A 27,841-nucleotide genomic window follows, 5' to 3' on the forward strand; every position below is an offset into this window, starting at 1 on the left:
TACCACACCAGAAAAAATAATTTATTTTAATGTTTCTGAAGCTCTCAGTACTTCCATAGCATGCATGCCTTAAATATGTGTAATAGCAAAAAAAGAAACCCACAGTTTTTTGAAGAGCCTTTGTCCAACCACTAGGATTGTGTCATCTACTGAAAAAACAAGCACATAGAACTTCCCCACCATAACGCTGAATATTAACAATGAGAAGGCGCTGCGGACCTCCAGAATTCGTGCAAGATTACCCAAGTTCCTCAGCCTCATCCAAGCAGAACACTTATGTAGCAAGAACCTGCGAAGCCTTGGAGGATGTTTAAAACTGTGGAGATTCTTATAAGAATAAGTGCTCTTACAGCCACAGGCTCGCAGGCAGAGACGCCCTCCCTCTTCCTCCACAGCCGTGGAGAAGCCAGGTGACTCTGTCATGCCCCTTGCTAGGCACCGCCCCAGCCCCGACTGTGGTGTCCAGGCCTCAAGCCCCCTCCCGGGCCCCGCACAGCCTGCTGTCTCTGAAGTACACACAGTTCACACACAGCAAGGATGCAAACCCCCCTCCCTGGGCACAGACACTTCCTTAAATGCTGAACCACATCTCCAAAAAGTCAACTCAAGTACACATTTCAGGCACACTGTCCATTTACAGAAAGTCAGAGGGAACTACTTCTCTCCCACCAAGTGACCCCAATTCATTTGACTCGTCAGGTGGGTTGCAGGTGGGCAGGAGGCACACTTGTGATATGAAGATCTTTTCACATATGAGGTAGGGTCCACAGAGTGATGTTCAGAACACACAGTTTCTTCCAAAAGGAAATCAGGTGGCATCACAGGCCTTCCACCTTTGGATGGCATGCCAGGGCGTCCGTGCCTCACCGGATGTGCTTCTCTGGCCAGCAAACACCGAAGAACCAGAGGGCACCGTGACAAGCACGGGCTTCAGGTGGAAACAGGGGAGGTTTCCATGTGGGTGTTTTTGGGTGACGATGTGTGCTGTGGCTTTCGGATGTTCACAACCATGCACACGGCCAAAGGGTGGGTGACAGGCCTCAAGGACCACTAGAAAGAACCAACTCACTTGACTTTTAAATCTATAATTTGTTGCTTGTAAAAGAAATATTTTTATGGGAAAAGGTCTTTTTAAATGTAATAAAATACATTTTTTTAAAAAAACACACTTTATAAAACTTATTAGGAAGCTCGTCCAAATGACATTGGAAGGAAAAGAGCCGCCGATTTGTCAGCGGTTTACTGTGACACGTCCCTGGAGTCACACCCCACATGTGCCATCACTGGGCAAACTGTGACACAGTGAGAGCTGTGCAGTGACTTTCATGGGAACATCCACAGGGAATTAAAATAAAAATAGATCTAATAAATCTAGATATTTGATAATTCAGAAAATACAAATCTTGAATTCTTGGCACCAAGTTTATAAAATGTTAGAATCCGTGTCAGATCTTCTTTAGGGCACATGGTTACCAGCATAAAAATTATAACGTCCTGCCAAGGACACAAATCCCGTTTTTTAAGTGGAATTGCAAGCTAGCTCAGCAGGACCTATGGTCCCTGCTGGTGTTCACCTGACATCATGAATTAAACAGCAGGCTCTGCCACTCTGCAAACAGGCTGAGTTACTTTTCACAAGTATAATAAAAACCATGCAGAAATCTTCTAAAGCAACAGCCACAGGGCCACCCCAGGCCTCCCAAAGCCACGTCTGCCGAGGCGCTCCTTCTGTGTCCAACTCAACCCTTTCTGTAGCAGGGAGAGGCCACGCCACACCCTGGCCAGCTGATGACCACTCCCGGCCAGTGACGAGCCAAGCGTCCCCTTGCAGGAGGCACTTCCTCTCAGCATCTTAACGCATCTTAATTTTCTGCCTAGAAAGGGCTGCGCTTACTGCCCGTGACGACTGGTCGCGCGTATTCTACGAAATCGTCTATGAGAACAGGCCATGCTCCTACAGGAAAGCAAACACACAGACTTTTAAAAAATCAACAGTTTAGAGTAATATTTTTATATTCAGAGAATTCTCAAGTCAATATTTGTATTTCAAGAACTCAAGTGAGTTTAAGTTTCACAGCCTGTTTTTCTGAAGGATTTGACCAGTGAAACCCACTTCTCTTGCTTTGGCCAGACCTGGGTTCGAGTACTGGTGTGCTGTGCAGACTGCACTAGTGTGCTGTGTGGCCTCTAATGACAGGGCAGGCGGGGCTAGCTGGCCGCAAGGCCCCGTCCCTGTCCCCGTCCCTGTCCCCGTCCCAGGTGGTCAGGACCCTGTGGCCACACTGGGTGCCCTCCCCCCGCTCCAGCCCAGGCCACCCCCACACTTCCAAGTGGCCCCAACATCTCCGCTGGCCAGGCACACATGCTGTAAGCTGCCAGCTCTCTTTCTGCAGATCATGTCTTGCCACCATAGCTAAGGTCCCAAGAGCCAACTATCTCCCATTCACTCACACATGTTTACGAAGTGCCTGCTCTGTGCCAGGTGCTAAGGCCACACACAGGCCTGCAGGCCAGGGCAGTGAGCACTGTGGCTCTGAGCCTTCGCTTCCCAGAGCAAAGACAAAGGAGGTGAGGACGTGCCCTGGAGGGTTGCCTCCACATTGGGCGCCGAGGATCACAGGGCGGGTGGGCCGACTGTGCCTCTTCCCTAACATGGCACAGTGCCCACGGAGGCAGGCATACAAATAAATGCTCCCTGCTCAGCGTCCTGAGATATCTGGGGGGAGGGACCACAACATAGGGAACTATGTTTACAAGGGAAGTACCACTGGAATCTTCAGGCTTATGTAGCCTGACAGAACCACTAACCTGAGGCATCACACGGGATTATGTACCTGGGTGGCACCTTCCAGACAACTGTCTGGTTCTGTGGTTCAGCTGCCTGGCTCCCTGTACCACTACCTTTGAGCTGCTTTCAGTTTAGGGGCCTTTCCTCTTGATTTAAACTACTCTGAAGGCCTATTTTTCTTTCTTGTGGTTGACAGACATACTACAGTGGGTGTAATTGTTACCACCATCACTCCCACTGCACCGAGGGGTGGGGCCCGGAGTCAGCAGGATGGTTGGCACGTCCTGTGCCCAGGGGTGGGGGGGTGGTGCTGGCGCACGGCAGCAATTCTGGCCATCAGCTGAAGCATTAGGACTTCCCGTACCTTCTTCGTCATAGTTAGACATATCATCAGCAATCATATTTCCAAAATCTAGCAGAAGGTTCCAAGTGTCCCTTGGGATTGATCTTTTGTGATGCTCCTAATACATAAAAGAAAAAAACCCAGCAGACTTGAGAACCAGACGTGCTCCTCAGGAGCGCCAGCTATCTAGCTGGCTTGGGACACAATTGGACGCAGAACAGCACCTGTGCTCACACTCTGCTGTCAGTAACAATAAGGCTTCCCGGGAAATGTTAGGTGCTACGCACCACCAACGTGCAAAAATGGAAAGATAGACTTAAACAACCGAATAAACATTTAAAATGCAAAGATTATAATCTGTTTCAGTCAAACACCAGGCAGCCCTTTCAGTCTCGACCTAACCCCTGCCTCAGACCCAGGGCAGGACCATAGCAAACTGCTCCTGGAGACCACTGATTCTCCTCTGTACTGGCAGTGCTTGCGGTGGGATGGGGGCAGGTGCCTACAACTGTGTCATTTGGTATTTGAGATTTACCAAACCTGCCGAGAACACCACCCGTCTGTGGCTCCCTTTCCCACTGCACAACCCCGCAGCCCAGGTGGGCACCACTCTCTCCTGCCCTCACCACCTAGCACAGTGCTCCCTCCTGAAGGGACCAGGCACCCCACTCAGGCCTGTCTGTGCATTTATCTCAAGCTACCCCAAACCATGTAGACTTCTGCAGCTTTCTGCCCCTGGAATCTAGGCTCCATGTGTGGCAGGCTGACATCACAGTGGGATGTGCTAGTTTCACTGAGCTCTGGGGGTCTTCTCCTGTGGTGACAGTCTGACCTTCTACCCGCACTCCTGCATAGGGATCTTTGGTTGTTCCCCACATGCTGCTGTGACACTGCCCCATCTCTGGGCACCTATGCAGGTTCTCTGGGGGAATGTCTGCAATTGGGGTCAACTAGCCACCAAACTAGGAAGTGGTGAGGCAGAGTGAATGTGATGCGCGGCTTTGAAGCTGCATCTTGGTTTTCCCACACTGCTTCCAGGAGGACCCCGTGGGAAGATGGTCCTCAGCCAGGCCAGGGTCTGTGCCGTGAGAAGGCCTGCCCCCTCATACGCTCACGAAGGAACCCATACAGCAGGTCTAGGTATGTCTACACCACATGACTATTTATTCTGGAGCGAGGACCCTGTGCTCCACACATGTCACACAGTGACACCTGTTTCCCTGATTTCCAGCTCAGCTGTGCCACCCCAGTAAGAAGACCTGGCACCCCTCAAAGGCCTGCTTCCAACACAGACAGACTCTCTCATAAGGGGCCACCTAAGCCTTCCTTTTCCCTCTGAACACTGTAAAACACATTTAAAAATGTACCCAACTATCAACGCACTAGGCACGGGGTTACAGTATCAATGTACAGGATGTGTGTTACTGGTGCTTTCTTTAGGAATTTCAAGTTCCTCCAAGGAAGCACAGAATTAGTTAGTTACAGCTTCTTAGAGAAGGTGGTAGAAAGATGATTGCCTAGGTCTGTGGGCACCTGAGACCTTAGCCTGGGGGTTCTGGGTGGCTCCCAAGCTGCTTCTGACACTGGCCTCGGGACCACCAGGCTAGAGCTCAGTGGCCGTGGCACCATGCATGATGGCAAGGCCACATGGTCACCATCCAGAACTCCCATGACCCAATATCCGGCCAGAATACCTTGGTCAGATAAGAGAGACAGCCATGTAACCTGCTGACCCCCTCACACTGCGTGCACACGGCAGGAAGCAGGACACTTACCAATAAGAAGGTGTTCCAAAGATCTAAAAACTTAAACCTTCCAGATAATACTAAATTCCAGTATGCAACGGCCATTTCTAAGTCTGGCAAAAAGAGAGAAAGGCCAGTTAGTAAATCCCAGTTTCTTTTTCCACTGCAAACAAAAAGTGACCACTTTTTAGCACACCAATATCCACTTAATAAAACTCACAGTCTACCCAAGTGTAGAATGAGGACTAACCCCTACCCAAGAGTTCTTATAACTCTGGGGAAATCCCTTAAAAGGAGACCCATGTGTTTGTGGTTCAGACATGTCAATGATTACCCTCTAGTGAACAGCAGTTCCAAAACTCTCATTTTCATACACATCGGGCTTCCTTCAAACCTGACTGAACCAACCAGGATGCTATTTGTATACATCATTTATGTTTAGAAAGTGGGTCAATGCACTTTCTAAGTGATGAATACAAATTGAACACCCTGTCTCAAGAGGAAGGGCTGTAGTGCTCTCCAGGTGACCTGCTTTGCCACTGTAAGAGCGGGAAGAGTCAGAATGAGCACCATGGGGACTCCACATGTCTCAAGGTGTAGTGAGGACAAGCACACCCAGGGAGAGACCCTCCCCCCTGATGTGAGCTCGCTGAAAATCTACACGGCACTAACCCGAGTCTACATTCTCCATCTTCCCTGACACAGACCTATGCTGCAAGGCTCAGGCTGAAGATGACATCTTAGCAAACAGGGCCACTGAGTCATAGGGCTGCATGAGAATACGAACCTAAGCCATAATTTTTGGAATACTGACTCATTCTCTGTTTACTGTAAGTTTAATGTTTCTTTCTTTCTGTATGTTTGACATAACAAGTATATTAAGCTGAGTTTTCTATTAAAATTGACAACCTTTAATTGCCTGCTTTAATCTCAAGTGCTCACCACCTGTAGGCAATAAAAAACAGTTATAATAAAATAATTTCCTAGTTACGTGTTTACATATATATGTCGAGATGGACTAATGCGAAAAACAAATACTTAAGGCAACAGATTCTTTTAAATGCAAAATATCCAACTAACCACTTCTTAGAAAATCTTCCTCTAAATCTTGGTTGGTCCCACTTGGACAAATGATTAAAGTAGCGCTGCAGGGGCATCGGGTAGGCTCAGTAGGTAGAACATGCAATTCTTGATCCCAGGGTTGTCAGTGACAGTCCCATGTAGGCTACAAAGATTATTTAAATAAAACTTAAAAAAAAAAAAAAAAAAAGTAGAGCTGTAATCTAAGATTTCCAGGAAAGAGCATTACTATACCTGCATAAGCAAAGTGAGTCATGAATAGCACCAACTTTCAGTAAAATGCCTATATTCTTCATATTTAAAGTCCATCACAGACTTTCTCAGCCTTAAGTACCGTGGAGGCTTAATGAGAAAGAGATGGCCAGGAAGTCTGTGGGACGGACAGGACGGGCCAGCTTGCTACCCCTCACCACCACCTGCAGTCTAACTCGGAAAGAAGCATCTTGTGTGGCTAAGCCTACATCCTTGGGACTTAGGAAGAACATTACCTGAGGTCTACTCTCAACTCAGCCTAAAGGTGACAAGTCCCACACTGAGGAAGCGGGGAGAACCTGGGGAGGAAAGAGGAATACAGTTGTATGGCAGACATGTAATCTAGGTACTTTGGGGTTAGTCTGGTCCTTGAAACCTTTCTTCAAAGTTCCTGAATCACATGTTTGTGACTAAAAACAAATGCATACCTTTTCCATATTGAATATTTTTCTATGTAAAAATGTTCAACACGGTCGTCATGGACAGAGCCATTTGCAAAATAACAGTAACAGTTACAGGGCACCTGGGTGGTTCAGTGGTTGAGCATCTACCTTCAGCTCAGTTTGTGATCCCAGGGTCCTGGGATCGAGTCCCACAACGGGGGCTCCTTGCGGGGAGCCTGCTTCTCCCTCTGCCTATGTCTCTGCCTCTCTCATGAATAAATAAAATATTTAAAAAACAACAGTTATAAACACCCCAAATGACAGAACTTAGACCAAGAACAATAGCTACCCGAGCAGCTACAGGAAGGCGATGACAGCTCTCTCTTCCAGTAACCTCTGAGAAGTCTTATCTCCTGAGGACGAAAATGTTTAGGGGAAGGTATTACTCGTTAAAACTTGTTTCTGATGCTCCATTTATAATTACATAATGAAGATGTCCCCTATCAAAAAAGGATTTGGGAGCAGATACAAAAATTAGCTAATTAACATGAAACTTTACTTCCTCCAAAGTCAAGATTTCTCAAAGCAACTGACTCCAGGCTCCAACCAGTATGAAACTACGCTATGCTTTTTACACTAGAATAGGAACTTTCATTCCCTTCCTCATCAGGGTGACCTCAGTTAAGGACAGGCTAAAGAATAATCACACATAAAACAATACAATCCACATAATTCTAACATATACATGTAAGAGACACACCAACTTGAAGGAAATGAAGGAAAAACCCTTTCTTTTCTTAAACAACCCTTTTAACAGCTAGCCACGTTTCTAGGAACTATAGGAACACCTGAACCAATCCTTCAGGAGACAAAGCACATAATACACTTTGGAAATTGTAAAATTAATTGTTCTGCTTTGGGTATGTGGTCATAAAATTATTCATCTGGCTTTGCTGTTTTCTCTTTTTTTAAGCCTTCAAAAAATTTCTAAATGGAGGTAATCACTTGAATAATCTGATTTCCTGAAGAAGCTGTTGCTTCCTGGTAGTTCTCTGTCCTCCTCGCAGCTGCTCAGGCCATCCCCCTCCCCCAGAGGTGTCTCCCCCAACAGGTGTCTGTCCCTGTAGGTGTCCCCCCTCCCCCTGCTGGTGTCTGCAGACGCAGGCCCAAGACTCTCATCCCTTCTTAGGAGAGGGCCACAGGTGAGAGTCGGGGCGCTCTCGGCAGATCCATCTAAACCACAGGCTACACATATTAGGCTTTTATCACAAACCTTCCAAAGTCCCTCCTTCCCTCACACTGAACCTCCTTGAAAAACTCACAGAGAAGGAAAATAGAGGCGCTTAATTTAGACTCTAATTCACAACCTCCTGAAAATGCCTTGGAATACAACTGCACTTGAAGGGGGCAACTTGCAGTGGAAGCTGGGAATAAGCAAGGCCCCATGCTGCTCCACTTCTGCCCTGCCCCCACCTTGACCCTTCCCCTCCTGAAGCTGGCGCACAGGCCAGGAAACAGCTGCAAGCCACAGCTGGAACAGAAAAGCTGCAGGCTGAGCCCTGCCTAAATCCCAAAGGATCATGAGGTGTAAAAAAACGATGGTTGTCTGAAGCCACTACACTTTGAGGTACTTTGTGATAAAGTGGGCCTAGGGCACAGCTGGAGAACCTGCAAGCCTGGCAAGCTTTCAGGTGATGCCAATTTGCTGGTCTGCAGACCTTGCTTTGCAAGGATCTAAGATAAAAAGTAACTCTGAAAGAAGTTCCTTACAACTTTTCCACTCCTGGCAATCGTTATAAGACAGAAATTCTTAAAAACAATATCTACACATGAAAGTTGAATGAAGTCTAAGTCTTCAATCATCTTCATTTGAACATCAAAAGGAAAGAATCCCATATGGTGCAAAATATCAATAGATATAAGCAAACATTTCTAACAGAAGATTAATTATCTGAACTATACTGAAGATATTGAAGTTACAGAATATCGCAGACAGAAAGGGTCACCTGCCCCAGTCACCATTTCTCAGTAAGGAATAACTGCTGTCGTTTTGCAATTTGGATCAAACTGATGATCACTCTGAAGAATGAAGTAAAATAAGGATCTAAGAATTAAGCTACTCAAAATAAAGCATTACCTAAACTTTACTTTTGAAGTATAATAATTACACTCAGACCTGAATCAGCCAAGTTTTAGGAAAGCATGGAAGACACTATTTCTTGCTCAGGTGAGTGTTCCTTAGGGAAAAACCAGGAAACAGAGAAGTTAAAAGACAAGCAGTATAAGAAGAAATAATACCACCCAGCAGAATGAGCAGCCTGTTAGCATCCTGGCACCTGTCCTTGCCAAACGAGGGGGTCACTGAGGTCATCTTCTTACAGATGCCCAAAAAACACAGAGAGAGCCCACTCACCCCCCTTCCATGGCGTCCTTCTGTGGCCTGTGTGTTACCTTCTGGAAAAGCCTGGTAATGCTTTCTTGAGAACACTCCTGGAAATTACTGCGTAGGTAGGGCTTTCATTTCTAATGACTATTTTGCCTCAGCCTCTTACAAAGGAATAGAAAACAGAAAAGATGATAAAGCAAATGTTTTAGCTGCCAAAGGAGAAAATCAGTTCATAAAAGAACAGTGTTGGGCACACCTACTAGGACTATCAAAAAAAGGAAAAAACACCCCATCAAAACCTCCAGAAAGTAATAAATGCTGACAAGGATGTGGAGAAAGCCCATCCTGTGCTCCATTGGCAGAAACATCAGGGGGGCAGCACCGTGGACACTATTATGGTAGCTCCTTGGGAGACTGAGCCCAGATTTACTATACAACCCAGCAATTCCACATTCGGGTACAAGCCTAAGGAACCAAGAAGCAGGGGCTCAAGCTTGCTTGATGGGTGAAGAGCCATGTTTACAGCAGCGCTGCTCACAATAGAGAAAAGGTGGAAACAACCCCAATGCCCACGGAGGATGAATGTGTGAGCACAATGTGGTGTACACATCCCACACAAGGTGGAGTATTAGCTTTAGAAAGGAAGAGCCCTGGGGTCTTTGCGCTAATGGAATAAATGAGTCACAAAAGGACTCCATCAATGTGAGTTCCCTGCAGGAGTCAAGAGTATAGGAGGGTGGCACAGGGGTGGAGGGTGGTGTCACTGTTTGGTGGGGAGAGTCCAGTTCTCAAGGTGCAAATGTTCTGGAGACGGCTGGTGGTAGTGGTTGGACAACAGTAGGAATGCTGCTACTGCCACTAAGCTGCCCACTTTAAACAGTTAAAATGGTAAAGAAAAAGGAAAAGGAAAAACAGTCCAGGGGAGAAGCCCCCAAGGGCTCCTGATGAAGATTTAGGATGAGTAGTTGTGTGCTGCAGCCCCCTCTTCCTGTCTGTCCCCCAACCCCCACCCCACCCTCCTGTTTTTAAGAGAGGGAGGGATGGGCAGGGGCAGAGGGAGAAGAGGGAGAGAGTCTTGAGCAGGCTCCACACCCAGCATGGAGCCAATGTGGGGCTCAATCCCAGGACCCTGAGGTCATGACCTGAGGAACCAAAATCCAGGGTGGGAGGCTCAACTGGCTGAGCCACCCATACACCCCTCCTTTCTGTCCCTTAAACAAGTGACTGATGATGACAAGGAACACTCATGGGCATTTGGAAGGCTTCTGGAAAGGTAGCAGGAGAGCCAGCATAGGTTTAAATTTCTGTGAATCTTCACATAAAAACAGAAAAAGCACCTGGACCGCATAACCCAACCCAGAGGCAACATTTATAGTGCAGTCCAGGCCAGAGAAGAGGACCCACCGGCAGCCATGGGGTCTCTGACAGAGATGACACTGGGGCATCAGGGCGGCAGCAGGCACTCACCACAAAGCCAGGATGAGGAGAGGAAGACCCTGCACTGGGCCCTGGGAGGTGGGTGCAGGGACCCGCCCACCAGGCACCTCTGAGTAGGGGCTCTGTACCCACAGGCAGTGGAGAGTAGGCGGCAAGGTAACCAATGGAGGACACCAGAGCCAGGAAGAGACAAAAGCAAGGAAAGCGATAGGCAGGACACACAACCCGCACATGTGTGCACGCAGGAACCCACAGGCAGGCAAGTTCACGCACACACGTGTGAATGCACACTGGTGCCCACAAGATTGAGCTCTATGAAGTTGAGAAAGCTGCCCTGAACCAGCCTCTTAGAAACCCAGGAAAATGGAATCTCACATAAAAATGAGCGAGCAAAAGCATGAGCATGACAGTTTATCCTAGGAAAAAACTGTGGGTTGCCACCCCAGGAAAGTGTGACCTCCCATTTCAAACAGGTGAAGAGATCAAGAAATGACAACACGTGGGACACAGCCCACACACGACACAGAATCTCAGGAGGGAGAGAACCAGGCTCAGGAAGCAGAAATGGGAGACATTGTTTCTGAAACAGCGAAACTAAAAGGAGGACCAGGCATCAGCTTGAGAGCAAGAGCTGGACAGGGAGGTCGTGCTCCAGGTAGACTGACAGGGAAGCGGTGAAGGGCTCAGAGGAAGCCAGCCATCTGCAGACCGATGGCCCATCAGGTGGAGGAAGAGGGGTGGCAGACAGGGTGGCAGCCCTTTTCCTAGAGGATGAAAGACCAGACGAGGATGTGCAGGAGGGCACGCCACCCCCAAAGGGCGCTGGTCCTGGACAGCTGGCACCCAGCATTGTCAGCAACTGTCACTGGCCTTCCAGGAGGAAGGAAAACTGTTCTGGGGGCATCCAGGGCCGCGCAGTCAGGTGACCCTCAGGGACTAGACCAGAGAGTGGGAGGACACACTTCAGATATTCAAAGAAGGAAAAACTTGGGGTCAAGAGCTCACGCCCAGGAGGACTGCTTGAGCCCACAGGGCTGGGGCCTCCCTTCATATCCCCGTCCAGCGGCACAGCCCCAGTGGCACCCAGATGGTGTGCCCAGCGTACACGCACCCCACTGTTCAGAAAGAGTGTGTAACCCTTAAAGGAAATCCTCAGTCTTTACACTGGTGGCAGAAGAAAGGAAATACAGTTGTCATACAGAAAACCTCAAGTTAAAAAAAACTCTGCAGTCCTAAATTTTTTTTTTAAAGATTTTATTTATTTATTCATAGAGATGCAGAGAGATAGAGAGAGAGAGAGAGAGAGAGAGAGGCAGAGAGAGAAGCAGGCTCCATGCAGAGAGCCTGACGTGGGACTTGATCCCGGGTCTCCAGGATCACGCCCTGGGCTGCAGGCAGCGCTAAACCGCTGAGCCACCGGGGCTGCCCCTGCAGTCCTAAATTTGAATGAGAAGCACTGGCGTGACGCTGTGTTTCCTGAAGAATCTAGAAACGGCGGCCAAGTCAGTATTTAGGAGCACTGCTCCCGACTGGTCTTAAGTACAAGAAACCAGGGCTCCCTGTAGAAATAGCCAACCTCAGGTCAGGGCAGTACACCTGCATGACGAGCCTCAAGCAGCCTGTCCTCACAGACAAGGAGACCACAGCTACACACTCCGGGTCACATCAAAAGGATGCTGGTGCCAACCTGCAGAGGCTCCCCACCACAGCAGGAATCATTATCTCTGAGCTTCAGAGAGGGTTGGAATTTGCAGTCAATTGAAACCTGCTCTGTACGTTCACAATTACATAAAAAACAAACAAACAAACAAACAAGCAAACAAACAAACACAACACTAGTAGGTCCTTTCCAAAGGACACCAGGGAAACAGTTTGTTATCCTGACACCGGATAAAGGCATAGAACCACGCACGTACCCTGCCTTCCTTGATGAACTGCACCGATCGGTAGGGAAGCATCTCCTTGTGAGATTATTCCACAGAATAATGGAAAGGGATGACACAGAGCGTCGCCACAGTGAGCTAATGAATGCGGGCAGTGAGCTGCAGAAGCAGCAGCTAGCATCTCAAACAGATGATGGCCAGCGGCAAGGTCTGATCCAAGACAACCCTTGCCACCCAGTCTCTCTGAAGGCTGGAAGGCGAGTCTGTGCCGGCCCGGACACCCTGAGGCGCATGCCACCAAGGGCAGTTCAGCGGCTCTGGGTGCCAGCACCATGGTGCATTGGACCTACCACCTATGGGGTGTCATGGAGCTAACAACATTTTACACATTTTTCTTAGTTGTCCTAACATAATTAAAATAAAAAAAAAAAACATATGTACTGTTAAACCAGAGGCTGGCAGTCCAAACCCTGCTAGCCCAGATGGCATGGCGGGTAATTTATGAACAGACCTGGGACCCCCTGCCCTCCCACATGCCTGTTCCTCCTTCTCAGGTGGCCCTTCTGAGGGCCACTGCACATCTTGGAAGCTGCCCCTACACACCACACTGCCTCCCCTGGCAGCCACCTAATCCCTGCCATGGTGGAAATGGCAGACATGATGGAATTCCTCCCAATATACAAAGTCTGTACTACTGACAACGGAGCTGCAATGTATCAGACAAAAGTAAAGCTGAGGTGGAAAGTGTGGTCAGGTAGCCAGGTCCACAGAGGGCAAAGAGCTATTTCTCGCTGGGTGCAAGGCAGGCAGGAGAGGAGATGAACTTACCTACTACATCACAGCAAGAGCAAAATTCATGGGGTGATGTCATCAAGACACCACCACACGCCAGGCAAGATGACACTCCAACAGTGACACTGACCTTGACCAAAGTCACACTATTTCCTACCTAAGGTGACCCTCTATCCTTATAATCTGGCTTAAGGCTGTATGACCTGCCAGATGACACGTCCTCAGGACATACTGGCAGGTGAGAAAGCAAGAAAGCTTTTCCTATTCACACTCAGCAGCCAACAACAGGGTGCAACCACAACATGACCACAGGAAGCAACACCACCTGACGAATCACCACGGTTTTGGTCAATGTTTGTTGCTTTTAAAAAAGTGTGCAGAAATACAACTGTGACAATTTTAGGAATTTTAAAATTATGAAATATTTTGCTCCCACAACATACAAGTGTAGCATGAAGCAAGTAAATTGAGACCAAATAAAAAAACTATAAAATGTGGGTAAAGTGGCAAGTACTTGGCTCAGAGCCTGTATAAACACTCAGAGCCAGAGTGTCCTGAGAACGCACAGCCCACAAGAGAACAGGCCAGAGGAGCACGGAGCACGGGGCAGTGTTGAGGCAGGAGCAGCCAGGAGGGGACAGAAGGAGCCAAGGCACACCTGGTCCTCTGTGGCTTCCTATACCCAGGTCCATGGCAGCGAGAAGCAGCTGCTCCCCCAGCTCCCACCCTGGCTAGGCAGCTCACTAGGAGGTGTGAACACATGGTACAGGAGAGAATGGGCTTCACACCGGCTGTCACGCCCATCTGCAGACCTCTGACACCCTTTCCATGCCTCGGCCTATTTCCCTGTTTATAAAATGTAGGCAAGGTGGTGCCTTGGGGCTCAGTCAGGTAAGGTCTGACTGACTCTAGGTTTGGCTCGGATCATGATCACAGGGTCATGGGATTGAGCCCCACATCCACACTGGATGCCCATAAATAAATTGATTTAAAAATATGGGCAAAAAATAAAAAAATAAAAAAATAAAAATGTGGGCAAGGCCATGTGTGGGCAGATGAACACACCTGCCTGCCATAGCACAGGTGCTTAATCAATGCTAGATTCTACCTTTCTTTCTAGCCACAAGGTAAAAGATAAAAGAGGCCACCCACAAGCCAGAACCACACTGACCAGGGACGCTGGGCTTGCATCTGGGCATCTAGGTAGCAGGGAAGATGTGGGGTGGGGTACGGCCGGGGACTAGGGTGCTGCTGTAAGTGCTGGAACTTTCCCAGGAACAAAGCACCATGAGCACATCTCTCCACTCTGCACTCACATGATTGGAATCTTCTGAAATCCGAATACAGCCAGGGCCCTGCTGCCAGTCCCTCCTGGCATCGCTCTGGTGTGGCCCTGCAAGCTCTTCTCCAGGAGAGGCAACACCCAGGGAGGAGTCATAGCCTGACCGGCCCAAAACACCTGGGGCAGCTCAGGGTCAGTCCAGGGGTGGCTCAGGGTCGGCCCAAGGTCAGCTCAGGGCCGGCTCAGATGGTTCAGGGTCAGCTCAGGGTCAGCCCAGGGTCAACTCAGGGCCAGCCCAGGGTTGGCTCAGGGCCAGTTCTCAGGGTCAGCTCAAGGCCAGTGCCCCAGTAGCCCCTGCTCCTCCTTCCCTCAGTTGTTTTCTCTGCACAGGCTGCTCTCCACAAGGGGTGGCGAACACATAAAACCCAGCAAGCCTGGGGTTCACTCGCTCTTCTCATTGCTCATGTTGTTGTGCCCAGTGGCTGTGGATTCCCCTCTCCTTGTAGTCTGTACCTGGTTAGATGGGATCCTTCACCAATGGCAGGCCAGATGGGAAAGCCATGGTTTAATGCATAGACGTGTTACTGTCTCTGTCATGCGGTTCCACGGATGCTCTCTGGCCTCAGCTCTCGGACCCACAATAAGGTAGTAAACGTGCAGAGCATTTGATGACAGCAACAGCTCGCTGCTGTGCCTTCACACATTGGCTGCTCACCCACTTCCCCCAGCAGGAAAAATTTATCCCCAACCTTCCCGGTGGCTCTGCCACTGCCACTGTCCTAGGTCTTAGCAGACCCATTCCAGTAAGTTCCTGATCCAGACTCACGGAAAGGCCTTTCTCAGCTTCCAGGGTGGCAGGTACATAATCTGTGAGGTGGCACCCAAGGCGAGAAACCCGTTCACAAGGCCAACTAGCCTGGAGACAAGGGAAATCTGATGGGAGATTCGTCATAGTGCAAGGCACCAACAGTAAAAATGAGCAACCATAACACTGGAGAAGAACAAGTAAAAAGAAGAAAAAAATCCCTGCCATGGAAAAAGGATAGTGCTTATGATGAGACAGCTGCCACCTCCTGCTGTGGGACAGAGGAGCCCAGCGACCCCACCCTCAGGCTCTGGGATAGAAGGGCCTATCCCCTCAATCTACACCTGCATTCAATATGTTGACAACAGGAGAAGGAAAGGAATAATGTCAGAGACAGACGGGATGAGAATGGTCACTGCCCACACACTCCTGTGAACATGCATGAGCAAAATCAGGTCCTGAAATCAACTGTCTGCAGTGGATTTTTCTATCTCTGGATTTTCAAACCCTTTTTGGTTTCCTACCTAAATTTGGTTACTTTATAATATTCCTTTTCTGTGTAAAAACTCTCCTTCAAAACATTTTTTCTGGGATCCCTGGGTGGCGCAGCCTTTAGCCTTTAGCCCAGGGCGCGATCCTGGAGACCCGGGATCGAATCCCACATCAGTCTCCCTGGTGCATGGGGCCTGCTTCTCCCTCTGCCTATGTCTCTGCCCCCCTCTCTCTCTCTCTCTCTCTCTCTCTCTCTGTAACTATCATAAATAAAAATTGAAAAAAAAATTTTTTTTTCTAATATATCTGTTTAGTCCCTATTTAAAGACCATGTAAGTCCCTCATCCAAACTTGTAAGACCTTTTACTGAACTAACCATATCTATTACTTTAAAGAGAAATAAATTATATAGTACTTAGAAAGAAAAATAAATGAAAATAAACAATAAAACCCTCAAAGAAACCAAAACTCAAACTGAAAATCTAAGTTAGGAATCTTCCAAATGTACTGTATATAGTAATAAACAAGTTATAGCAAAATCATACAATTCTGAAAGAAGTACTAAAATGTGATCCAAGGCACATCAGAATTGTTTTCAAGTAAGTTAACTTGAATGTCCAGACCAAGACAGCATCAATGTCACCTGGCTGGCCCCAATAATACCATCTGCCGGCTCACACATCTGGCTGATACAAATGCTCTCCCAATACTAATTGTCAACTTTTCTAACCCACAAGTCAATTGGATATTCAATATGACGGAACACAAAGCATTTGCAAATTAGTTTACATTTTGAAATTTAAATATTTAAACCCGGGATCCCTGGGTGGCGCAGCGGTTTGGCGCCTGCCTTTGGCCCAGGGCGCGATCCTGGAGACCGGGGATCGAATCCCACATCGGGCTCCCTGGTACATGGAGCCTGCTTCTCCCTCTGCCTATGTCTCTGCCTCTCTCTCTCTCTCTCTCTCTTTGACTATCATAAATAAATAAAAATTAAAAAAAAATTTAAACCCAGAACTGCAGAGTGCTTTGAGGTTGAAGTACCAAGTGCGTGGTGGAGCCAGATGGCCTGCGTGCATGCAGTGCAACCATGGAGAGAATATGCGAAAGGAACAACAGTAATACTGTAGCAGCAGGACCGGGACCTGGCTGGTCATACCCACTTTTAGCCTCAAGAAGATAACGGCTTCTTTCGAATGTGGATTTTACACTCACCTAAACCCTTCTGCCCGGGGTTCTTAGCGAAGGTAAAGGTAAACTGATAAAAATCCTTAAACTTCACTGTGTCCTTCAGTTCCTGCTCTAATCTTGGCAGAAGGGCTCTCAGCTTCTCCGTGCTGTCACACCTGCAAATGAGAGACAGTGCTGTGGAGGTGGGAGACGTCCCGTGCCCCCCAGACCCTCGGCCCCCTGGTGCCTGCTGCAGCTGCCTGCCGGCTGCAGCACCCTGAGGCTTGTCCCAGTCCCCGGGAGGTCAGAGGCAGGAGGCAGACTGCTTGTGGGCCCCCTTCTGTGGCTGGAAGGACTCCATCGTTCCATAACTGACTGTGATGATGACAGCTGCACAGCTCTGTGAAGACACCAAAACCACTGACTGTAGACTAAGTGGGTGAACTCTATGGTATATGACTCATATCTTAAAAAAGAGGAAAAGGAAAAAGTATTAAAAGGAAAAAACAAAATCCAAAGTTGCCTGCCTTCCTCTGTATGAGCTGGAATATAGATGCAGTTTCACCCACACACAGGCCAGGGCCCTGGGATGATGGATGGGCAAATCAGAAAGACTCCAACTCCTCTGTGACCTTGGGGAGCCAAGCCACTCTGCCAGCCCACAAGCTCCTGATCTTGGACTCACTTCCTTACAGCAGGCTAGAGTAAAAAAAACCAAGTATGATAAAACATAACTCCATTGCTTTAAAATTGGGTTTTCTGGGTTGGGGGAGGGGGAAATAGGTTGAGGGAATTGAGTACACTTATCATAATGAGCACTGAGTCATGTAGGAGTTGCTGATTCACTATTGGTACACCTGAAACTGACATAACACTACATTACTTATACTGGAATTGAAAAAATAATTTAAAATAAATAAATAGTAAGATTGGATTTTCTTTCAAAAGGTCAACAGCCTTTGAGAATATTAAAAAGCCTTGGTGCGCCTGGGTGGCTCCATCAGTGAAGTGTCTGCCTGGCTCAGGTCATGATCCTGGGGTCCTGGAGTTGAGCTCCACATCAGGCTCCCTGCTCAGGTGGGGAGAGTGGGAGGCTGCTTCTCCCTCCCCCTCTGCCCCTCCCCCTTGCTCATGCTCTCTCCCACATGCACTCCCACTCCCAAATATTTTTAAAATTTTAAAAATTAAAAAAGAATATTAAGATTTTAAAGCAGAAATCTAGAGTAGTGAAAACCTAAAATTGTCTTTTTAATTTTGACTACCCAGCAAGGAAAAGGATAACAGCCATGCTTCACTGATGAATGCACTCCGTCAGCAGGGCTTAGAGAGGGCAGAACACCTGTGTCAGCACCCATGAGCCCAGGAGGCACAGGTGTACAGCTCTGGGGACCCATAGCAAAGCAAGGGTGGTGGGGCAGCACCTGGGGCATGGCAGCGCTGTCCCATCCTGGCTTCTTTCCTGTGGGGCCACCATGTGCTCTCCTGTGTGCCTACATCCCCTCACTCCTTGAAGGTCAGCTACCTGGTCTCTGAACTTGATAAATAGGAACTCGTGGTATTGTGTGCTGCCTTGGCCATGTGTACAAATGCACCTGTACACATGGATATGTTCACTGGCTCCCCATTCTGTCCTGCCAGTCTATTTTTCTCTGTAGTAGTGCCACATAGTCTTAAATACTGCAGCTTGAAAAGTAGAGAGTAAATCTTCCCATCTTGTTCTTTAGGAACTGCTGGCTATTCTTGACTGCATTTTCATATAAATTTTAAATCCATTTGTCAAGGGGCACCTGGGTGACTCAGGGGTTGAGCGCCTGCCTTTGGCTCAGGTCATGATCCTGGGGTCCTGGATCTTTTTAAAAAATTTTATTTATTTATTCATGAGAGTCACAGAGGGAGAAGCAGACACAAAGGCAGAGGGAGAAGCAGGCTCTTTACAGGAAGCCTGATACAGGACTCGATCCCTAGACCGGGATTACACCCTGAGCTGAAGGCAGATGTTCAACCGCTGAGCCATCCAGGCGTCCCAATAAAAAAAAAATCCATTTGTCAAATTACACATACAAATACACATAACACTACTTATTGTGGTTTTGATTCATATCACACTGAGAGTATAGATATATTTAGGGATAAAATACTGACCTGTCCCAACCTATGAATGAGGTTTATATCTCTATTTATTCATGTATCCTGCCTCTCAGTGAGTTGTTTTCTCCACGGGGAGGTAGTACACACCTTTAATTAGATTTATCCTAGGTGTTTTGTAGTTTTGATATTACTGAAAATGACATTCTTAAAATTCACTTTGCTTTGTTGTATTGTTGCATTCAGTGTTATAAATAAGATGGATTTTTGTTTGATCTTGGGCCCTGCAGTTTAGCTAACCTCACTTATTGATTCGAATATTTTATCTGTGGATCAGACCAGCTAACACCTCCTGTTCAGTGCTGAATAAAAGCAGGCATTCGTGTGGCAGTTAAGTATAGTATTTCCGCAGGATTTGGCAGGAAAAGGGGGGTGGTCAGTTTGAGGACCTGGTATTTTTTTTTTTAAGATTTTATTTATTCATGAGAGATACACAGAGAGAGGCAGAGACATAGGCAGAGGGAGAAGCAGGCTCCCCACCAGGAGCCTGATGTGGGACTCAATCCTGAACTTCAGGATCATGCCATGAGCTGAAGGCAGATACTCAACCACTGAAGTGTCCCGAGGATCCTGGTAGTCTTGGTTTGTGCTAAATTCCCTTTAAAAAAAAAAAAAAAAAAAAAAAAAAGAATGGAATGGAATGGAATTTTATCAAACTCATTTTATATACTGAGATAATCCCTATTCTATTGTTACTGTGATAAATTATGCTGATTGGACTTTGTAATGTTAAACAAACCTCAGAATCCTGGACAATAACAAACTTTGTCATGATAAATTATCCTGGTTTTTGGTTGACTTGTTTTGGGGGCTGGGTATAGTTTGCTGATAATTTCTCTAAGATTTCTGCATCTTATGCATCTTTTGATTCTTATGAGTAGCCAATAAATTTCCACTCTCAAAATATCCTTTTGTGCTCACTTCAGCAGCATACATACTAAAATATCCTTTCTAGGTTTTGTTATCCGGTTGTGTTGGCCTCAAAACAAATTACAAAGTGTTTCTTCCTGTACAATTCTCTAAAGAGGTCATGCCAAATTAGTGTTATTCTCTTCATTAAATGTTTTGTAGGATGTGCTGGTGCACCAATCCTGGTCAATTGTTTTCTTTTTGAAAAGAAATATTTTTAGATCACGGCTTCAAATTTTTTAAGAGTTATTATGTGTCCATTTCAGTAAATTGTATTTTTAAGACAATTCCTCTCTTGCATTGTTTTCACATTTACTAGCATAGAGTTGTTGGTAATATATTCTTATCTTTCGGGGCAACTGAGTGGTTCAATGGGTTAAGCATCTCTTCAGCTTAGATCGTGATGCAAGGGTCTTGCTCATCGGGGAGCCTGCTTCTCCCTCTCCCTCTGCTTCTGCCCCCAACTCGTGCTTGCCCCCTCTTTCAAATAAACAAAAAATACATATTTGTTTCTTTTAACGTCTATAGGGTCTATAGTGATGTCGCCCTTTTCATCCCATATTGGTTGTTACTTTTATAATTCTTTTCAAACAGCAAGCCCTGGGTTTATGGATCCTTTCTATTGACTTCATTTCTATTTCCTTAAATTACTGACTGTTCAAAAAAATTAGTTCCTTCCCTCTACACTCTTTGAGTTTAACTTCCTGCTCTTTTTCTACTTCTTGAGGTGGATGCTTTGCTTATTGATTTTCAATTCTTCCTTCTAAAATAGGCATTTAGGAAGTTGAATCCTACAAGTCTTCATGTGAAGCATTTCCTTCATCATTCAAAATATTTTCTAATTTCCACTGTAACTTCTTCTTATTCCCAAGGGTAATTCAGGAGTATACAATATTTACACATATTTCAACCTACCAAGTTATCTTTTTGTTATATTTCTACCTTAATTGTATTGTGGTCAGAAAACATAGTCTGTATCATTTTAATTCTTTGAAATTTGTTGCAACTTAGTTTATGGTCAATATTTATAAATGGCCTACTTTTCTGAAAAGAATATGTATTCTTCAACATCAAAGCCAATGTTCTAAGCATGTCCATTAGGCCATTTATTGTGCTGTCCAAATCTCCTATTTCCTTACGGATTTTTCACCTGCTCATTCTATCAGTTGGTAAGGTATGTGAGAATTCCCTGCTTTGACAAATTGCAGATTTATATCTTTCTCTTTGTAGTGTTTATTTTTGCTTTAAATAATCCAGTGCTTTCCATGTGAAATAAACCCTTCCTCATTATGAAATGTCCTTCATTATCTCTAGAATTACTTTTTGCCTTAGCTTATTTTATTTTATTTTTATTTATTTATTTTTTTTTAAATTTTTATTTATTTATGATAGTCACACAGAGAGAGGGGGGGGGGTGGGCAGAGACACAGGCAGAGGGAGAAGCAGGCTCCATGCACCGGGAGCCTGATGTGGGACTCGATCCCGGGTCTCCAGGATCGCGCCCTGGGCCAAAGGCAGGCGCTAAACCGCTGCGCCACCCAGGGATCCCCTTAGCTTATTTTAATATTGACATAGCCACACCAAAATTTTCTTGTAAATATTTGCAAATTACATCAACTTTTATCCTTCAAATTGTTCTGTGTCCTTATGTTTTAATTGTATCTATTGTAAACAGTATACACAATAATTGAGTTGATTTTCTACAATCCATCCAGTATTTAGTTTACTTACATTTAATGTAATTATGTAAATGCTGACACATTGGCTTTAAATTCTCCATTTTATCACGTGCTTGCTATTTGTCCTGCATTAAGCTAATTTTCCTTAAGTTTTTTCTCACGTTCTTTTGAATTTTTTCTTCCTTTATTCCTGATCCTTTAGAAATTATACATGAATCACACATCCTCTACCATTTTTATCATAATTTTAACACACACACACAGAGCAAGTATCTTTTCCCACTATTCTGTCTTTTTAACAGTTATCTCTTGTTAAACAGAGCTCTTAACTGTGATGAAGTCCAATTTGTTAATTTTTTCCTTTGTGGTTAGTGCTTTTTATATCTTCTCCAAAAAAGTGTCTCTTAATCTGTGTTTTAACAAATCATTCTCCCATGTTTTGTCTAGAACTTTACAGTTTTAAGATTCTTGTACAGGTGTGTAATCCAGCCCATATCCATCGCTAGGGGTGGCCCATGCATGCTCTGAAGCAGGGACTGAGGTGACATGTTCTCAGGCTCACCTGGTTATTTCCGTATCAGCTATTGAAAAGATTCTTCTTTCCCCACTGAAATATAAAACTTGACGAACAGTCTTTAAGCAGATAAAAAAAGTACAAAGAGGGACACCTGGGTGGCTCAGTGGCTGAGTGTCTGCCTTCAGCTCAGGTTGTGATCCTGGAGTCCTGGGATCAAGTCCCTCATCGGGCTCCCCACAGGGAGCCTGCTTCTTCCTCTGCCTATGTCTCTGCCTCTCTGCATCTCTCATGAATAAATAAATAAAATCTTAAAAAAAAAAAAAAGTAGGAATACTTCACTACTTCATTTCAAATCTTACCTAATGCTACAATAATGAAGCCTGTGTGCTTGCAGGGTAAAGGATAAATAGACCCACTAAATACGATAGAGTCCAGAAACATATCCACAATATGGCCAATTTCTTGTTTTTACAAAGATGCCAAGGAATTTCATAAAGTTTACTCTGTTCACTTATGAATCCACAAGCCCTCAAAGAAAGGGTGTAGGATTAACTGTTAAAGGCAGGTATTCCAACCACTGTCAAGAGTTAATAGCCAGGAAAATGTGAAAAATAGCAATAGAGCAGAAACAAAACCAAAGGATTTTTTAGTGGTGTTTAGACTATAACAGTCTCTTACATCTCTAAAAGCACTTAAGTCATCTGTAAAATATAGTTTACTGTCACATTAACAATACTTAACATACAGCACTTTAATATTTACAAAGTGCTTTCCCCTTTAACTGCCCTGTGAGATGTGAAGAGAAGCACTATCAATCAGCACCAACTACAATCTTAAATTATATTCTATACATTCCATAGAAGAAAGCATGAATTTATCTAGCACAGTTTGGGAAGATTCATACTCAAAATCTTTAAAATATGTTTTTAAATTTATAATACTTAGTAGAATAATAGACAGGAATTTTTAAAATTCACCAGTACAGCATATTTTTAGATAATGCCTAAGAAATGCCAGTAAGTGTTTTTATAAGAGGTACTTATTTCCAAAATCTCCCCCTTGGGGGAGGTTTTAGTGGATGGGATAAACGGTAGTACAATGCCAAGTGAATGCTGCTTTAATAGGTGTCTTCCGTTCCAAAATCCCCTGTAATTCACCTAGGTTTTCCTGAGTGCAGAGAACACGAAGCAACATGCTGTTATGCCATTGTCACAGTGATGTCTTTTGTTTGATTTTATACAACCACCAGCAATACAAGAAGTCTTACGGAGTTTATCATCTAAACAGATAAAGCCAATAAATATAACAGATTTATCAGTTTAGTGGAAAACATATGTCCCATTTTTTCTCCTGGGATGTTGTAAGTACATGCCTTTAAGAACATGTTTACCTTAGACTTTTAAGCTCCTTCAGCAGCTAAAAATAAGCTAGTTTAAGTTGTCAACATCAAAATATCACAATATCAGCAAGTCAAGCATGCTGGCATTTATACCACCCCATGAAATAGCTCAGGAAGCTTAATGATCAAAAGGCATTTATGTTACATGCTTTCATTTACTTCTCTGACTTATCTGATAAGTGAGAAACATTTTAAGTTATTAAGGAAGCTTTTATCCCAACCCTGGTTGGGATAGGTAGAACAGAGAAGTGTTACAAGCAAAAAACCAAAATGGTATTTTATTAATGTTTAACATAGCAACACAAAAAAATTACACATTCAGGATACAGTATCATGAAATAAATTGAATGGCTGAAAACAAACAAAAACACCCTGATATTTACTGTGAATTCAAAACAGGAAGGATAAAAATTAAAAAGTAAATTACAAAAGGGATTAATCTAAATAAAAATATTAAATAAAACTCTAACCGGAATTTAAAAGGAAACCAAAATCTTAATAGAGCAGAGGCAAAGAAAATGTATAAGAAAGAAAATAAATTAATTTGAAATTAATGTTCACAGGCTGTTGAAAAATAATTAATGTTGAAAGCATTTTCCTTTTTGAAAAAGTTTAAAGTGAGATCAATTTACTTACCCAAGCTCTGTCATGCCATCTACAAACTCCTTTTTGCTAAATTCACATTGTGTCGCTGCCTTGAATTTCCATGCTATAACCAAAACGCTGACACTGGCAGGATCAAGGCTTAAGTCATCACAAAACTGTTGAATCCCATCAATTCCAATTTTATTTTCATCTTGTGGGTCTACAGTGAAAGAAATTACGCTGTTTTGAAAAGTACCACTAATGGGTGGTTAGAGTCCTAGCCCTAGCAAGCATGATATATCAATCACTGGACCACAATTTTCTACTGCATATGAGACAGCAACAAATAATTCATAAAAAAAAAAAGCCCTATTTTAAAAATCTAGGTCACTGGAGTTTAGGGGAAGAAAGAATCACTATAACTTCTTTGAGAAGAGTTCATCATTAAGAAAAAAATTAATTTCCATAAAGTAAAATAAATATTCAAGTTTACACAATTCTAGTTTGCCCAAAGGCATACTGCTACAAAAAAAAAAAAAAAAAAAAATACTGCATTGTGGGGCACCTGGCTGGCTCAGTCAGGGGAATGCATGGCTCTTGATCTCAGGGGCATGAGTTTGAACCCCACATTGAGTGTGGAGATTATTTTAAAATTTTTAAAAATCTATAATTTAAAAAAAAATACTGAATTTTTAAAGTGTTTACCATATTAAGTTATCACAACCCTGCCAAAACAATAAACTAATGTTTTTTCTTTATTATTTTTTTACATTTATTTATTTATTTATTTTTAAAGATTTTATTTATTTATGCACGAGAGACACAGAGAGAGAGCAGAGACATAGGCAGAGAGAGAAGCAGGCTCCTCACAGGGAGCCCGATGAGGGACTCAATCCCCGAACTGGAATCATGCCCTGAGCTGAAGGCAGACACTTAACCGCTGAGACACCCAGGCATCCCATTTTTAAATTTAAATTCAATTTGTCAACATATAGTATAATACCCAGTGATCATCTCATCAAGTAGTGTTTTTCTTTTTTCTTTTTTTTTTTAAGATTTTTTATTTACTTATTAAAGAGAGACACACACACACACAGAGGCACAGAGACACAGACAGAGAGGCAGAGGGAGAAGCAGGCTCCGTGCAGGGAGCCTGACGTGGGACTTGATCCCGGGTCTCCAGGATCAGGCCCTGGGCTGAAGGCGGCGCTAAACCACTGAGCCACCCGAGGTTGCCCTGCTTTTCTTTTTCTTTTTCTTTTTTTTTTAAAGATTTTATTTATTTATTCATGATAGTCACACAGAGAGAGAGAGAGAGGCAGAGACACAGGCAGAGGGAGAAGCAGGCTCCATGCAGGGAGCCCGACGTGGGATTCGATCCCGGGTCGGGCTCCATGCAGGGAGCCCGACGTGGGATTCGATCCCGGGTCTCCAGGATCGCGCCCTGGGCCAAAGGCAGGCGCCAAACCGCTGCGCCACCCAGGGATCCTGCTGTTTTTCTTTTTAATGTGATTTCATTTGCTATAACTTTAATACTACTGTACAACATTTAGGCTTCAAAATCATTAAGTTCATGTATCCACATTTAATGCCTTAGAAATTCAGGCCTCCTTAACTCCCATTTCTGGTCTAGAAATGAAATTAAGGAACTTAGCATTTCTTCAACAGAAAATCAAATAATAAAGTCTATTAGAAAAATCTCAGCAAGACCTCAACAAACTAGGTCTAATAAAAATGCATGTATACTAATATCTTATCATGACATAAACATTAATTCTGTTGGTTTAGAAGGTACAAAGAGAAAATTTGTAGCTTCTTTGCTTAAATGAAGATTAGGTGTGATAAGCTTTTCTTCCATTGTATAAAATTTAACTTTGGTCATTTAAGTACTACGTACTACATTTTAATAGACATGTTACCAAAATGAAAGAAAATGTATGCCATAAAGTAAACAAACGAAAGTACAGGCTTCCTCACAGCCTCTCCTGCATAACTATAGGAGTAGTGTCCCAAGGGCTTCTGCTTCTCACCCAGCTTCCTCATCAATGCTCCCAAAGGTACTGATCTTCAGGAGAGCAAAATCGCCCTCAATGCCCTCACCTCATAAATTTCACTTGCAATAATACTATTTGAAAGTAATTTTCAGAGGACTCATTCCTTCGTATACATGAACATAAACCAGCATATTTGTCAACAGTCTTTAAACAATACGTTTATTTGTAGAGTCCAAGATGATAGCACATGTCTACTTTAAATGACAAGATTTGCATGAATAAAGTTAAATGATGAAAGGATGCTGTTTAAAGAAATAATGATCACATAAAGTATTTTTTTAAGGTGCTAGATATATTTGAATCACTTCAGAAATCTGCACAGCATGGGATTCACAATTAGCTCCACAATTACCTTAGCCAAAAACATTGAAAGCATATTACAGCTTATTAAAAATGATTTTTCATTTTGGAAAACCAATGCTCATTTTTCAAATACAAAGCTGATCTTCCCACCACAGAGTATGTTTCTGTGCCAAAGATTTTTAAAAAATATAATTTTTCATCTATCTTCAGATCTAAATAGGTTAAAAAAATACACATATTTTCAAAAGTAAAAAATAAAAATGATACATAAATAATACATAAACAAGAATTAAAGCCAAGGAGTTATACTTGTTTGGGTTAATACTTGTTTAAATGAGGTTGCTGTTTTTGTCTTTAAATTTGGAAAATAAAGTTAACCTTAGAAAGTGCTGGAAAGAAAGAAAAAAACTCTTGAATAGTAGTTGACTCTCCAAATGCCACACAGATTGACATCTGATATGGAATATGACAGCCTGCTGAGTGATCTAGGTCTGTGCATATCTGTCACACAGACGTATCTGTGCAGCACAACCATATTTCAATAGGGAAAGCTCCATTCTAAGTGCTGATTTTGATTTTAAAAACAACTGTCCCCAATTTATAACACAAAAGTTTCTTTGCTAAGAGCTTTTCCCCACCTTGGCCTCCCCAACAGCCAAGGTGCTCTAGGGCCACTTGGCTACACCGCATTAGCAGAAAGTCAACTTTAACCCTCACGTCAGATCAACTTCTTGATGAGCCTTTTCACTCTAACCCTCCAACTCCCGGGGCAGCGTGGGGGCCACCGGTGGTGTCTGAGACAGCCACCTCCCAGCTGGCCGAGCACACCTCAGACCCTGCCTGGAACGGGGGGTGTGTGTGTGTGTGGGGGGGGTGACGGGACACCACAGCTCCACCCGCAGACCCCACTCCTGGCATCCCACCCCAGCCATCAATGGTCCCTGGTCGAGGTCCCCTTGACACAGATTGGAGTACAGAATCCTGCTCCCCGGAGACGGTGAGGGGCTGTCTGCCCTGGCCCCCACCAGCCCCAGCCACCTCTCACCTCTTACCTTTGTACCTGTTGTAAAGCTGCTCCAGCTTCTTCTTGTCCACGGCGTCTCTCATGGGCTCCTTAAGGAAGAGAGTCTAGCTTTCGTAAGAAGCGGTCTGTGGCCACACCTAGTTTCCACTCATCCTGCGTGACGCAGCAGAGGGCACTTCTGTGGCCAGCCCGAGGAAACACCAGAAACTGGGGGCCTGTTCTGAAATGCCCTATGCATACACTTTGGACGCAGTAGGAGCAGGAAAGCCAACACCACTGGTCCGGAGCTTCGTTTCAGCGTCCCATCCCCATGGCTGGTGGTCTAACTGGACTTCGTTGTTTCCCACCAGGTCAGCTTCACTGCAGAACCTCGGCACAGCATGCCTCG

General features: G+C 44.7%; 1 protein-coding gene across 1 annotated transcript; it reads right to left on the minus strand.

Annotated features, from left to right (window-relative positions):
* Window positions 1-27,747, minus strand: DCUN1D2 (defective in cullin neddylation 1 domain containing 2; the record flags this gene model as incomplete). Its single annotated transcript, XM_038569401.1, is given in 7 exon segments — window positions 1-1,954; window positions 3,153-3,249; window positions 4,907-4,989; window positions 16,884-17,014; window positions 24,124-24,292; window positions 27,482-27,554; window positions 27,556-27,747. Coding segments are annotated over 7 exon segments (825 nt in total), but the record flags the coding sequence as incomplete, so codon positions are not given.
* Window positions 27,748-27,841: the final 94 nt, after the last annotated feature.

This window comes from Canis lupus, chromosome 22 (genome assembly GCF_011100685.1).
Source record: "Canis lupus familiaris isolate Mischka breed German Shepherd chromosome 22, alternate assembly UU_Cfam_GSD_1.0, whole genome shotgun sequence".
Lineage (NCBI taxonomy): Eukaryota > Metazoa > Chordata > Mammalia > Carnivora > Canidae > Canis > Canis lupus.